General features: G+C 40.6%; 3 protein-coding genes across 3 annotated transcripts; 1 reads left to right on the top strand and 2 right to left on the bottom strand.

Moving 5' to 3' along the window:
• Positions 1-384: 384 nt before the first annotated feature.
• On the top strand, positions 385-2,790 carry LOC149948602 (deubiquitinase DESI2). Its single transcript, XM_090173652.1, has 4 exons — positions 385-662; positions 725-891; positions 959-1,100; positions 1,172-2,790. The coding sequence occupies exons 1-4, from the start codon at positions 624-626 to the stop codon at positions 1,349-1,351; spliced, it is 528 nt and encodes a 175-aa protein (XP_090029778.1). The 5' UTR covers positions 385-623; the 3' UTR covers positions 1,352-2,790.
• Tbce (Tubulin-binding cofactor E) lies at positions 2,758-5,597 on the bottom strand. Its single transcript, XM_090173651.1, has 13 exons — positions 5,515-5,597; positions 5,141-5,405; positions 4,890-5,078; positions 4,643-4,831; positions 4,473-4,575; positions 4,238-4,413; positions 3,805-3,934; positions 3,593-3,742; positions 3,375-3,531; positions 3,247-3,309; positions 3,118-3,177; positions 2,962-3,053; positions 2,758-2,896 (listed from the first exon to the last, which is right to left on the bottom strand). Exons 2-13 carry the CDS (start codon positions 5,350-5,352, stop codon positions 2,801-2,803), a joined length of 1,617 nt encoding a protein of 538 aa, XP_090029777.1. The 5' UTR covers positions 5,353-5,405; positions 5,515-5,597; the 3' UTR covers positions 2,758-2,800.
• Positions 5,598-8,646: 3,049 nt separating this feature from the next.
• Positions 8,647-10,239, bottom strand: LOC149948600 (uncharacterized). The gene has a single exon (XM_090171116.1). The coding sequence runs from the start codon at positions 10,237-10,239 to the stop codon at positions 8,647-8,649; it is 1,593 nt and encodes a 530-aa protein (XP_090027242.1).
• Between the last annotated feature and the right edge of the window lie 5,732 nt (positions 10,240-15,971).

Raw genomic sequence — 15,971 nt, 5'->3', positions numbered from 1 at the left:
CCTGGTTCTCCGAAACAATGGTTTCCCATTGAATAATGATCGCTCTCTCTCTCTCTCTCTCTCTCTCTCTCTCTCTCTCTCTCTCTCTCTCTCTCTCTCTCTCTCTCTCTCTCTCTCTTCATTTATTGGCCTTTTCTGCACTCCCAGCTACACGACCGTTTACAGAGTATTTTCACCTTCTTTCTAGTTTATGGTTTTTAATTTCGTTTGTTTGCTGTCGTTGGTTTTAGTTTATCTGGTGTCTAAGGCGTAAGCTGACACCATAAGTTTTCTCCAAAAAAAAACTCAATGGTAACGAATGTTTGAAGAAAAGTCAAAACGTAAACTTGATAAATTTTTACCGGATTTTACAAAAACCTTTAGGGTAAATCATGGACTAATTAGTTAGTCCATGGGTACATATTGTATGAGTTACAAGCTGCTGTTATATATTTACTACGGCTGTTACGTAAATATCATATTATAAAACAAATAGTCAAGAAAGATTTATGATTATCTCAAGAAGCCAAGGCCGTAAACCAATTTAAAGGAAAAAATAATGGAGGAATTTAGAGAAACACATTGAATCATTTCAGATGCTATTCTATTAATCTAAATATTAAATAATTTATTGACATAAAAATATGGCAAGGGAACCCGTTGTTTTGAATATATATGATATGGTAATATATTCTTCTATGTTTGTATATCGCCCCACCAAAGTTAACACATTTTGTATCAATAGTATTGGATTAACGAATATACATCTACTTTGGGTCTTGGTGTGTTTCATTCTGGAGTTGAAGTTTATGGAGCAGAGTATGGATATGGAGGCCACCCCTATCCTTCATCTGGTGTATTTGAAATTACTCCAAAAGATGCTGAAGATTTAGGGGATCACTTTAAGTTTAAGTAAGAATTTTAACAAAACTAAATTTAATGGCAAATATCACTAACTACTTTTTTCTCTTTATAATAGGCAAAGTATATTAGTTGGGTACACTGATTTTGTAGAAAGTGATGTTAGGAGAATAGTTGAAGAGTTAGGGAAAGAATTTAGAGGCGACCATTACCATTTAATGAACAAAAACTGTAATCACTTTTCTGGTGCCATGACCTTGGTTTGATTCTTATTATTTTTATGCGTTATTTGAAAAAAAGCCATTTCTCTAATTTGTACTTCAATTTTCAGTTTCTTTCTGGTAAAGAAATCCCATCGTGGGTAAATCGGTTGGCTTATTTTAGTTCATGCGTTCCGTTTCTTCAGCGTTGCCTTCCGAAAGAGTGGCTAACGCCAGTTGCCCTTCAAGCGTCCTTACAAGAAAGTATGGAGTCTCCAAATAGATCCCCACCTCCGGATCATAGATTGTGATGCCTTAAACTCGTTTTAAATGCAACAATTTTGCGCCAATGTGTTAAAAGACATTTTTTTTACTAACAATCGTAATACTGCGCGTAATTGTTCAGCCTGGCCAATGTCATAAACTTAAGTGTCACGAATTAGATTGAAACTAAAGTTCAAATGAAACTTTTTAACTTCCAAACAAAAAATATCCTAATTTAAGACTAACATACGTTTTTTTGTTTATTTTATACATTTCTCTTTAAAAAAAAATCCATATTGAATGAAATTGCTGTTTAAAAAAAAATCTTGCAATTTTAAATTAACTTATTTCTATGACTCAAAATTTAAAGAAATACTTATATTTTTACTTTGGACATCAGGGTGCTAAGAACTCAAATGTCTCAAAATGAAAATGAATGTTTAAAATTTTTTAAAAAACAAAATCTTAAAAATTACATCTCTTCTACTTAGAAGGAATCGCAAAGTTCAAAATCAATGTGTCAAAAAGTTACTTTAGTTACGCTAATTCAGGTTTTTAATAGCAATTTTTGAGAAAATGAGCGTTAAAAATTCAAAATTGCCTTTTTAAAAAGACACTGCATTATGAAATCCTACAGGATGCAAAATACAAAAATTTTATCGTATTTACAGATGAAACCAAGTTTTTGGGTTGTTAAATTTTCTTGTAAATGGTTTTATAAGAGTGTGCGTACGTGTGTTAGGAAGAGAGAAATATGAAACTAAAACTTGTGAATTATTTGAATAGTGCATTTGAAGCAGCTACACCCAACACTGGGTTAGATTTAACAGTAGCTACGAAAGAGTCGAGGATGATGTGGAACGTCGAAGATCACCCAAAAATTATGACTTGGTAAAAAATAAAAGGCCTCAAAGTAAAATACCAAAGATGCCTCGTGGTAAAACAGTGTTTTAGATTTGTATGTGTATTTGTTAATATTATATACCCCTAGTTTTCATCCGAGTGAGAAACTTAGTATATAGGTTTTTAAATGATACGTTACCATTTGATTTAACATGTTTCTCTAAGTATAGTTCATTAAGCCCAATAAAACCCACCTCATGAATAATGCAAAACCTGTTTGAATGTAACAAGCCTTTTAAACTATTTATAGGTTTTGACCCCTTTGTGTAATTTGTTCTTCCAATATTGAATAATCCCTTTGGTTTTAGACCTACTTGTTATAAAATGTCTAGAAATCTCCCATCTCTGATTTTTACAGTATTAAAATACGAGAGAAACTGTTGAAATTATCACCTTTATAAACTTTCACTTTTTCAATAAATATTTTTAAAATATTAATACAAAGCACGTCTTTGTGTCAATAGCGATCTGTCCCTTTATTATTTAAGCTTTAAAATATATTTAAAAAAAGTGGAACATTTCTGTGGTTATATATGTAAATTATCAAAGGCCAGAAGTTAAAGATTATTTTTTTAAAGCTAAATAGTTGAGCGTTACTTCCAGTCCACAATAATTGTATCACCGTCTTTTAACTCAAAGAAAGACAGAGTTTGCAAATCATTATCCAGATTATAAAAACCACCATCCTCCTTGCACCCAATAAGAAAAAAGAAAATTAGTATTTATGAAAAAATATTATTAAAAATATTTTTACTTTAGATGTAGAGTATGATAGGTTCAAATCACCGACATCAACGCGAAATAAACGATGAACCATAGCCTTTAATTTTCCGACTGTCATAGTTGCTACAATAAAAATTAGTTGTGTTTTTAAGGCTAAACAAAAGCTAATTCTGAAGTCGATAAATACCTGGAATTTTTCTGGTAATAGCAGCCTTTTCTGGCATTTTTGGGCATGATATCACAAGATCTTCAAATTTATATTAAAGAATTATACTTTCTTGAAATACAATTATTATAAATCCATTAAAAAGGATACTCAGCAAAGAGAATTTAGTAACATTTTCTTTTTTCACTTCATTTTCGTCAGCAGCTCCATGTACTGTTGAATAATAGGATTAGTTAGTTATAATTCTCTTGGTTTTTTTAACCAATTTCAAAATGTACTTTTAACGAGTTTTCCATAAGTTGGGTGAAGACGCGAGAATTCCAGCTTCTCATTCAGTTTGTTTTGAGAATCACCCATTCCAGCCATGTTCAAATACTCTTTATGGTACATTTTCAAATAATCAAGTTCAGCACCTCTTCTTTCTTGTTTAGTAATCTATATTAATTACAAAATTTAATAGATGCAGCAAAGCTTTGAAATTTTTAATTAAAAATACCGCGACTCCATCAAGGTCTTCGAGAGCCTCAAGCTTAGCAATAATCAACTGACGACTAGTTTCCCATCTTTCCAAATTCATAACAGGATTACCAAACATTTTAAGTTTTCGGAGATTTGGCAATTTTGCAAGTTCAGAAACATCCAACCACTAATGTTCATAACCAATTAAAAAACAGTAAAAGAACATTTTGATAGAATTCACTAGCTCACCGATTCTATTTGGTTCTGAGATATATTGAGGCTTTCTAATGTTTCAAAGTTTCGACGTTTGGAAGAAGAAGAGCAATTATTGAAATTGATGCTTGAAATAGCACAACTGCCCAAATTAAGTTCATTCAGCCTGTAAAATAAGCAGTTGGTATTAAAACGTTTTAAGTAGTGGTTTTAGGCAATCCTTAGTCGAGTAGTTAAGAAAAACGTTCAATCGAGTTTTTTCTCCAGGCAATCGAGAAGTAAAGAAAAATGGCATGCTCCGAGTATTTAATTACCACGACAAATTCAGCAAGGTGGCTTATTAGAGTACGCGAGTATGTAAATTTTTGATACTTGATAATCAACGAGTATTGCATTTTTCTTAATCGAGTTAAGAGTTTGGGTACCCGTCATAAAAAGGCCCTAGTTTTAAGTTTATCACTTAACATACTTTTGCAATTGACCCAGTTTCGAAACACTTTCCCAGCTTTCAATAGGATTATGGGATAGATCGATTGATTGAAGGTTATGGAAATTATTCAAAGTTCCTTGTTCAAGTTCGATGATGTTATTGCTGCTAAGAACAAGACTTTCCAAGTTTGGCCACATTGTTGAACACATTATAACCTATAAAAACACATTGCGCATTAAGTACTATACAATGAAAATCATTTCAAACCGCTTACGTCATTCCAAGTGTAATTGAGTTTATTTAAAACCAAAGTAGTTAGATTTTTAAAAGCATCAATAAATTCTTCCGGATTGTTTGGAATAGTTAGCAAATTGTCACTGAAAAACTTATGATATTAAAACAACAAGAATACCACTATGAGTACACTAATTATACACAAATTACTTTAGTATTAAAGATCGAAGGGATGGCAATTGTCGAACAATAGAAGCTATAGTCTCCCAGCTACTTATTAAATTTGAAGAGAGGTCCAGCTCTACCAAATTTGGCACTAACTCAGCTAAATTTTCATTTTTCAACGTACCATAAATGCGCATATTTTGTAAAGATGCTATGTGTAAATTAGTCAACTGACTGAAATACGTAAAATTAATAAAAATGCTAAAATAATTCCAACAAACAAAGTAAATACCCAATCTTCTTCGTCATTTTCTCTGCACCAACAAATTCTATCACTTTATCAATAGATTTGGATATTCTTCTATCTTCTTCTGGAACAATCACCACCTCTTGATCTCCATAACGTTCTAATATCGCATCACTTATGGATATGCCAGAATTAACCCTCTGTGGCCTTATAAATGAACCTGCAGTCGCGTGCCTAAAAATTAAATTGAAAATATAGCATTTAAGTAAAACAACACTAATAAAGAACATACATACCATGTGGAAAAATAATGCATTCCGCCGTGAGTACCATTATGTTTTCCTCTATCTGGGTTCAACCATTCTACGCCAACCCAGTATCCCTTTGTTCCTTTAACTTCACCAAAGTAGCGGACAGTGCCACGCTCCCCATCAACATCTACAATTGATCCAATTTTTGGAATATTTTGACACAACCCTTCATCGGAAACCACTTCTCTCATAATCATGATGGACCAAATTTAAAAGGCCAAGGCCCAAAAAAATTGACAAGAGTTATGCACTACGCGATAACGAATAAAATAAACGAATTATTCTTTAGATAAATTTTCAAATCACAACTAGAATAGTAATTTATACGAAAAGCTGAGTTCCAACAATTAAAAACTTACATTTTAGAAATCTTTCCAACACCTTTAAAGCCAAAACATTAGACAGCTGCGCCCAAAAATTAGGCTAATTGATTTTTTATTATAGCAGACATCTTCGTACCAGCGTTGCCAGATTGCCAAAATCAAATAAAAATTATCGTTCCGAAGACTAAAAATTATAGATTTTCAATACGCATAACTTTCAGCGGGAAATTCAAATTTGAATAGCTTAACCAAATAATAAAATAGACGGTTCTGTCACTTCAGGCCCCAGGACCTCAGAAAAATTGGGCTCCTAGGGTTTGCTGTAGTGCGCTACCTATAGTTGGCTACCAAGGTAACTATAATAATAATAATTTTATTCATCAGATTTAAAAAGCTATATACTTCTTGGGCCCTGAAAACGCGAATACAAGCGATAAATTCACATCATAAGTCTATAATATTGTTCCATAAGTTTGTCACTTTGGGGAATATTTTACTGAGTGCTAGTAACGAAGTGACGTCATCACAAGAAGAAAATCTGTCTCTAGCGAGGCGCTGTCAAAGGCTACGTGTGACACGTTAGCAAGCGGACGCAAGACTGCGACGAAGCCCGTAATGCAGTCTGTCTTGTGAATAGCTCTCAGTAAAACTTTTGCATGTGAAGAATAGGAAGTGTCACACTTATGTAACAATATTATACAGTTATGTACACATAGATGGGGAATATTTATTCAGAAGAGTAACTGAGACAATAAAGACTAAAACAAGATTAACATTAACGCTTCATCCAAATCCGCGACGGTGAAGAAAACGCTCTGTCAAAAATATCAATTTCCGAAAACCAACTATTTACGTGAGACTGTTGATTATTTTTTTATGTATTTAAACGTTTTGTACCTAAATTGGTAGCGAACTTTCAACGGTCTATTCCTGTTTTAAAGTTTCCTTAACTGATTATTATTCCGGTACGTACTAGCCAAGGCTTAGCAGAGTCGTTAGTCTTACTTAAGGACGCGGCTCTCATATAGTGCGTTCCTGCCGTACTATCGTTCTTCTAAATTTCACACCATGTCGCAAACTCGGGGCTCCTGCTCGAAATGCAACTTGCGTGATCCTCCTAAAAGCATTGCAACCGGTGTTAATACTCACTGGATCTCTTGTACCCTATGAAAACCCCTATGCTGGTATCACATTGACTGTGTGGGCATTACGCTTAGTGATCTCCACAAAGCCAAATCACATTGGAAATGCCATTCTTGCGCTACTCTTCCTACTGGTGCTAAAACTCCAGCCCGTATTACTTCGACAGGAACTTCGCCTAAACTGACCAAAGCTGGCACACCCGCTAGTACATCCTCAACACTTCTGAACTCTACTTCGGGTGGCGTGTCATCCCCTACTAGTGGCACTGACAAACTTGCAACTGTCCTTAGCGCACTCCAATCACAATTCACAACCATTGAGGAAAATCAGATTGCACTGAACACTCGATTGGATCAATATGAATCCTCAGTGACATCCCATAGCACTACCATGACCGTGAAAACTCTCTGCGAGTCGCTTACTAACCATCATAATGATTTCGTTAGATACCAGCAGGCGGTCGAAGAACAAGGTCAAACACTCGCTAGATACCCATCAATTATTACTGGACGTTCTTAATGAAAATGTGGAAGGACAAGGAAATGAGCTCCTGGACCTCAAGGGTACAGTAGCGGCAAACCACGCTGTAGTTGTCTCTCTGATCTGGACAAGGGCTGCGGTCGTCTCTCTTCTACTATGACGTCATACCACGCTAACATGAGCAAGCACCTCAGCAGCCTGGAGGCCACACTTGCTAGTTTGCAAAAACAGTTACATACCATCATGGGTCCTGCGGACCTGGACCAACACCTTCGTGACATGGAAGATGTCATAGCCAAAAAGGTAAAAGACTCCATAAATGTGAGTTCCGAAAACCGCCGTGTCTCCAGACAGTTTAATGCCATGGTATACAATCTGGCTGAGGTCGACGACTCTGCGACTGATGGGATCGCTGTGACAAAACTCCTCAGAGACGCTGGATTAGATCCTGCCACAACTGAAAAAGTTAAACACTTTCGCCTGGGATCCTCACGTACGCAAACCACACCCCAATCAAGCTGGAATTTCTTTCGCTGGAGTTTAAACACCTCTTTCTCGCTGGCGTAAAATCCTTGAAATCTTCTGATAACTCAATTAAGATCGCTCCCCAGCCCAAAGGGAGGCCCACAAACTTTCGGTTGCAGAACTAAAGACGCGTGTTGTGGGAGGGGAAGCCAACCTATGCATTCGAAATGGTAAAGTGCTTTCGCGGGATGTGATTATTAATCAACCCCTTCCTCCAGCTCCAAAAAACTAATTCGATTGCGGGAGAACACGACTTCTCCTAACGTAACTGTAAATATTTCGAGCAAGACTCTGAACACTTTTACATTGTATAAACCTTATCTCTATGCAAATACTGTAAATATTTCAAACGAGTCTCCAAACGCTTCCATATTGAACCCTTTGGCAAACCCATTTTTACCATGTACCTTGGATATTCCTGCACCACACCCCTCTTCAACGCCTCCACTTAACCCCCGGGAAGGTCCTTATGTCCCAACTCTCTCGGTCCGGCATCCTAGCCGCTCAAAGACGCTCGGGCAACCCGACCACACTTCCTTTGCGCTTCTCACAAATGCCCAAGGCCTTACTTCCATGTACAAACGCAAAGAACTATCGACCCTTGCCCTATTGTACAAATCACTCTTTATAGCTATAACTGAGACGCACTGGTCAGAAAAACTTTCGGACAGCGAGCTAACAATTAAAGGGTACTCTCTATTTCGTCAGGACAGGGGGACTAGTTCCTATGGTGGCGTGGCCCTATATGTAGACAATTCCATGTCCGTCAGACTTTTTTAATTATTGATTTGTATACCCCCGTCCCGCTAGGCACTACGGGGGGTACCACTTGATTTACAAATTACATTTGTAAAGAATGGTTAAATGAGTGCATAAGTCCCACTATTTTTCTTTTTTAATAAAGATAAAACCTAAACAGGGCAAGCCTGGACAACACTTATAAAAGCCCAATACAAGGGCAGGAAAATAAAAGAAAATAAAGCGGAAGTGTAGAATTAAAAGACAATAAGAAATCAGTCATCAACCTGGACATAAGTCCCCGAAGTGACTGATTATAAAGCGCATGATTTTCTCGAATACAATCATCTTGTCTGTGAGTTTCATATCTCCGAAGTTGGCTCTAGGGACCAGATGGAGTGTAAGAGGACAATTAGCTAAGTAGTGCTCAGAATCGCCTGTCTCTGACCCACAGACACAGGCAGGACTGGGCACATGACCTAAACCATGCAAGTAACTAGGGAATTTACCGTGACCACTAAGAATCTGCGTTGAGAAGTGGTTAGGGTTGACACCATTGTCGCCCACTCTAGGAATAAAATTCCTAGTAACAATGCCCTTAGTGCTGTCGCTCCAACTTCTCTGCCAATACCTCTTGGTAATGCCCCTCAAAATACTTTTAATACTACCCTTTTCGGGTTTAATAGAGTGGACCACCTGATTTAATAATGCGCCCTTGGCCAACGCATCCGCTCTCTCGTTACCCAAAATACCACTGTGTGCTTTAATCCAATTAAGGGTGACTTTGGCGCCATGATTAAGAATCAAATCCCTAATGTTTGCACACATACCATTAGGGTTGGAAGAGTTTCCAATGGCCCGTAGAGAAGATAGAATATCAGAAAAGATAGCTACCTCTTCAACGTGGGGTCGCTCCCTAGTGAACCACTTAATGCTCTCCAAAATGGAGTAAAGCTCGATATAAAAAATACTAGGTTTATAACAGGTGTCCAGACGAAAAGTCTTAGCCACCAGTTCCAAACCTTGGTAATAGACCACAAATGCCGCAGCTGCGGCATTTTCCGATAGAGAACCATCGGAAAAGATCTCAAGTCCTGCATTAGTGGGAAGAGCGTCTCCACGAGAAATCTCTACACGAGAGGCTGGATGCCGGATACAAGGGTCACTTGGATAAAGAAAATTTCCACCTACAACATTGTAATCACAGTGTTTAGCTCCCATCTGTTGGTAGAAAGACCTAAAGATGGTTGCTTCCTCACTTACAATGTATTCTATCGGGGTTAAATTGGTAATTACCAATAACGCATCGGTAGAGATCGTACGATAAGCACAGCAGACTCTAAGAGCTGCTATTCGTTGGATTGACCTGAGCTTTCGAATCATTAAAGAATTCTCTGTCTCGCGCCACCATGCGCCAGCACCGTAGGTGACAATACGCTCAATACAACCTTTATATACCACTCTCAAGGCTCTATAATCCAGACCCCACTCGACCTTCGCAAAGCAGGCAATGGACTGAACAAGACGAGTTACCTTGTTCTTAACCTCCTCTAAGTGAGGCAAGAAACAAAGAGTTTGGTCCAAGGTAACGCCCAAGACCTTGACAGTCTTGACATTAAGGATTCTCTCGTTGTTGAGAGAAAAAATTGGAAGCCGCTCCATCACCTTTGTCTTAGCAAAGGTGATAGCAACGGTCTTCTTTGCACAAAATTTCAACTTATAAATTGTGCTCCAACTATTGAGAGTATCCAGAACTTCGTTACCGAGGACCTCAAGACCACGTCTTGAAGAACTCCAGACCATCGCCTGTGGATCATCTGCAAAGGCCTGAATAGCACTCGCAGCCGGGTAAACCCGACTCAGAGCGCCATCCATCACTAAATTAAAGAGTAGGGGTCCGCTACAAGAACCCTGTGGACACCCCTTGGTGAGCGACTTACTAAGAACACTACTGCCTATATCAATTGAAGCGACTCTGTTGCTCAGAAAGCTCTTGTACAAATAGTACAGATTTTTCGGACAAGCAACCTGTTGAAGTCTCGACAGAACACCCGGAACCCAGACATTGTCAAAGGCCCCCTCAATGTCCAGAGAGATTAGACTGGAGTGCAGACCATTCTCTTTATTATGCTTAACGTTCTCGACGATGTTATATAGAGCATGCGTCGTAGACCGGCCATGTTTGAACCCATATTGGGCCAAGACTCCAACTTAGAGGAACTGATAAGGCACTTGTACTCTCGCTGGAGAGCTAAGTAGTCTTGTTTGTAGCGTTCCCTCAACAAAGGATCCATAGCCACCTGCATACGTTTCCGCGCTGTACGTACTAATTTTCGCTTCATACTAAGACCCTCGTTCCACCAGGGAGCCGAGTTATATGTCTTAGTAGTTGGCTTACGTTTAATGCTAAACTTACTAGCGTCATGGAAAATGTCCTCAATAGAGGAAGCAACACTATCGATCTGATCCCTAGTTTCAAGTGCTACTTGACCCAGAGTCCCAAGAGGAATACTGATCCGGTCGCGAAAGCGATCCAGGTCCAGATCCTTCAAGTTAATAATACTATTGCTCTGAATGGCAATAGTCGTTGAAATATCAAAGACGATGTAATTATGATCGCTGTTGGTTACGTCATCAGAGACTTTCCAAGCAGTGATCATATTGAAAATATTTAAAGTAGATAGAGTTAAATCTATCCAACTACTGCCATTCGTACTTGAAAAGGTTGGATCCGAACCAGGGTCATTAAGCACGACCAGATCCATGGACTCCACAAAATCAACACAAGCAGCACCTCTAGGACAATTGTCTCTCGAGCCCCAGAGAGTATGATGAGAATTGAAATCACCACCAATTATAATATTCCGCCCCGCGTACTTACGAATATGCTCCGATATATTATTCAGGTGTTCTTCCAAGACCTCCGACGGGGGAGGAGGTATATAAATGGAGAACACCAAGAATGAGAGCACCCCCGCCTTTAACCCTACAATGGTCATATAATCTTCATTAAGAAGATTAATGACCTGAAATTGCGTATTGAAGATGGCAACAGCGGTCTTTGGGTTCGCGTCGGAACACACCACCCTGGCCGAAAGCGGGAGACCCACGACCCTCTTATCCACCACATGAAGTTCCTGAATAATTGCGATATCAACACCGCCCTCTTGGCAAGTTTGCCGAAGAGTAGAAGTGGCAATCTTCCCCTTGCCAAGGTTTGTCGCTCATGTAGAGTGGACAGAGGTTGTCCAGGGAGGAGTGCTCCGAGTTGAAATTAGTCTTTTTATCCCGGTTACTTTGGGCACAATTCACGCAGCCCCTAATGGCATTGGTACAGTCTACGTACCCATGTTCCTCGGAACCACAAAGAGAACATATTTGATTTTTCTGCTTATCGCAGTTTGCCACTACGTGACCGATACCCATACAGTTAAAGCACCTAGGAATAAAAAGATATTCCCTCCAACCATGAATTTGCCAACCAATACGCAATCTCTTTTTCCCTTTTTTAAGGGTATTAAGTACGGCATTAGGGACTTCGAGCACCCAATTCTTGCCGTCGCCCCTTTCTTTCATTTTTTTAGTGTGGGTGGAATATTTGACAGCGATTTCATCCTCCCCACATTCAAGACGATTGCAATCTATAATCTGGGTAACAAGCTCTTCTTTGCTGATCTCGGGATCAACCTTAAAAACAAGAATTCGAGGTTTCCCCAGAGAGGGACGTCTAAGCACCACATTGTCCTTTAAACTCTCTGAGGCCTCGATAGAACATTTGAGTTTGTCGACCTCCTCTATGGACTCCAACTGAACGACCATGCCCTGCCCCTTACAGGGTCTTATGTTTTTAATTTTATGACTCGAGGGATTAAGATTTTTTTCGAGTCTACGCCTAAAATGCTCGGAAGTTTCCTGCTTATCCTTAGGATACAGCAATACTACATTCTCCTGTCTTGGAGGAATTTTAATTTTAGGAGTCTTCGGTTTACTAGTTACCGAAGGCTTTTTAGTAGTCGATTTCAGGCGCTGCCGTCCAGTTTGGCCCATAGATTCGGCCGGGGTCGGATCGGCTGCTAAGGCTATCTTGGAGAAGGTCGGTAACTGACGATCTAGCTTAGAGAGTAAAGCAATAGTGTTGTCCTTCTGCTCGTTGGAGCCAGACAACCGAGCGATTTGAAGGTGGCTTTTAATAACTAGAGTTTCTAAGTTTTTATATATTGCACGTATTTTAGCTCCTACGGCAATATTAATTTTACTACTAGCATTCGTCAGTATAGCTTCCATCTCCGAGGAGAGACTCAACAGCCGATCTTCTATATTATCTTCTACTATTTCAACTACGTCTCCCTCTGTGCGAGGGCGTTTACGTTCATTCGAACTTTGAGAACTTGATTCTCCCGAAGGAGATAGGGGTGTCAGTAAGACCTCTGACTGGTTAATTTGAGTATCCATAAATGAAAACTTAGTAATTCACACAATTCCCTCCCCACCCACCACGGAGCCCGACCAGGGGACTTCGAAAGCCAGAGATAAGAAAAGTGCATACTCAGTGCCATCAACCCTTCATGGACACCGATTGCCCTACTCCCCTGCAACTAAGCTACAAAGAGAGAGCCGCTTGATGCAGTACCGGCCAGTACGCACCGTCTGTCTGACCACAGTCCAGAACCAAAGAAGCGTGTTGCAGAAGGTTGTTCCGCAGAACAACTTCCACTCAACTCCCAGGGACTTCATTCCGTGGCTTACAGAATACCTTTCACGGCAAACGAAAGGGCAAAAACAGCATGTCCAACCAATTGCCTGTAAGAAACAGGACGTCGAAAAAACAACCAAAAATACGATTCCGTGGAGGGAACTCTGTCACGCCAGAAAGGCAAAGCGAAAAACGTGTTCATAATTATTTGAACTCCCCATGAAATACTCAATTAAGGGAGCCACCAACAACAGAATTTATGAATCCCCCTGCGTGGACTTTAAGGGGATAAAACGCTTTCATAATTGTTTGTACTCCCCATGAAACACTAAGGAAGGGAGCTGCCACTAACAGTACTTCATGTATCCCCCTGCGTGGACTTTAAAGGGATTAACTTAGGGCCAGACCAACCACAAACGACGGCACTTCGGCGGTACCAAAATCCTAACACTAAGGCTCATAGGCACCAAACACCAAAACAGCTTACATCACCATCTCCGGGAGGGTTGCCAGCCCTTTATATCCCGGAGGGTAGCCTCGTTGCAACTTAAACGAAGATCTCTCAACTTAAAGAATAAGCCCCCAAAAACAAGCATAACCGCTGGGATGTCCGTAGACAGAGAGCTAACTAAAGCGGAATGCAGACGACCTGGTTCCCCCCTAACGGGAACTACTAACTCCAAGGAGTTAAGGAACCAGCCACCGAAGTAATGAAGATAGGTTCCCCCTTGGCAGGAACTACTAGCTCCGAAGAGCTAAGGAACCTATGCGCCGAAGCGACTAACCTAACAGACCGAACATGCAGTTAGTTCCATAAACACATTATGCGGAGGGCACGACAGTTTAATGAGATGCTTAGCTCAAGAATTTATCGAGTAAATAACTCTACTCTAGATCAACCAGTTTAGCTAGAGAAATTGTTTTCTCTACCCGGAGTCACCTCGGGAGGAAGCAGCATCAATTGATGACTACCCTGGACGGTCTTGGTCGAGGAGAGGCTTAAAAAGTATATTCGCTTCACTCAGACCCTGCGATAGAGGGTATTACCCGTCAAAAGATGATCAGAATAATCCCATCGCTTGACTCACAGTCGCCCTGTGTTTATGGTAAAAATCTTGACATGGTTTCACCTACACCATATCGGCGAGAGGGCATAGACACCCCAAACTCGCAGGCCGAAAGCTAAGTCAGTTTCTCGAGATGACAAGCTCTAGATCCGCCGGCATCTGTAAGAGTATACCTCTTTCCAGGGTCACCTCGAGGAGGTTAACCGGACGGTCTGGGCTGTGATGGAAGCTATCCGTTGCGCTTTCACACCATGGCCAACCTTTGTTCCTAGGAAGTAGGAACGCTAGTATAAAGCCTTGACCCCCATATCCGTCAGACTGTATCAGTTTGCTGACCTTAACTTGTTTCAATTTAGTCCTAGTTCTGAGGGTCTTGATATTCTGATGGTCACACTGTCTCACAGGGCCACGCCGTCGGTGGTAACCTTCCTCACTGTTATTTACAGATCTCAAAACCCGCAATACAATAACCATGTACGACTCACCACTTTCCTCAATTGTGTTACTGCATTCAGTATAAGACAGGGTTACAGACTGCTCATTGTTGGTGACTTTAACTACCCCCGTATTGACTGGACCACTCTAATGACCACTCCCTTGGCCTGTCACTCTACTAAAGCATTTCTAGAATGTGTGAAGAACAATGCACTATTTCAAATTATTGACAGCCCCACCTGAAATGGTGGCCTCCACCAACGTGATAATGTGCTGGACTTAGTCCTCTCTTCCGACCAATATCTCGTGTCTGACCCGGAGATGCAGGCAGCCCTGGGGCGTAGCGACCATTCCACCATTGTGTTCAAAGTCCAAATTCAAGGGGCCAGTCCTCACTTACTCCTATGCCAAATTTTTTCAAGGGCGATTATAACTTCTTTAATGACTACCTATCCGGCATTGACTGGTCTCCGCTCCTCGGGACTCCCAGCATCTCCGATGCCTGGTCATTTGTCCTGCGTACCATTCAAACGGGTATTGATCTATTTGTTCCCATGCGAAAACCCCCAAAACCACCGAAATTAAATTTACGAACGATTCGCAGTCGGTCTTTTAAAAACAATGCATGGTCTCACTTCCTGATAACCGAAAAGCGATCTGCTTCCCAGACAACTCTGGCATCGGCATACGAACGGTATCGAAAAGCGCGCAATGCCCACACTTCCCACTGTCGTAACCAGAGGTGGCAATTTGAAAATACCTTGGCCAAAAATTTCGCTGACAACCCTAAAGCCTTTTGGTCTCATCTTAATAGATTTCGCTACACTAGAGTAGGTATTACCGAGTTAATGAAACATGACGGAACATACACTGTCACTACTGCAGAAGCCGCTTCCCTATTGAATGATTACTTTACTAGTACATGAAGTTATGTATTTGTACCCCGCCGTTCCGCTAGGCACTACGGCGGCCCACAACACTCAACCAGGTCCGGACAAAAATGCGCTTTGCGAAACAAACGTTCGGCCAGTGAGACAGCTATAAAAACCGGCTCACATATGGCAAACAAACGCCCTCATCACGGCCCAACAAAAGGCGACACCATGGGCCTGCCCGAGAACCCATCCTCGCACAGCTGAGGGCTAGAGAGACTTTCTCATTCACTGCAATTACCATCCCCGATAAGGTTATCAAATGACAGGTATGGAGCGAACCATCGCGCGAACCCAAAGTCCGAGCCCAGCAACCACGAACACACCCGTCCCCCCTCCGGCTGGCGGCGAAGGGGGCGATGCGAACTGGCGCGCAAGCCCAGAAATCAGGCCCGGCAGCCGCGAACGACACCAGTGACCCCATTAAGGACAATCCGGATAGGGACAGTGACACCTGTGCAAATCAGCCGCAGGTTATTA

Source organism: Leiobunum rupestre, chromosome 4 (genome assembly GCF_980474605.1).
Source record: "Leiobunum rupestre chromosome 4, qqLeiRupe1.1.hap1, whole genome shotgun sequence".
In the NCBI taxonomy this organism is placed as follows: domain Eukaryota; kingdom Metazoa; phylum Arthropoda; class Arachnida; order Opiliones; family Sclerosomatidae; genus Leiobunum; species Leiobunum rupestre.
Note: the sequence above shows the minus strand (reverse complement) of the source record. Positions and strands in the feature narration are given on the sequence as shown.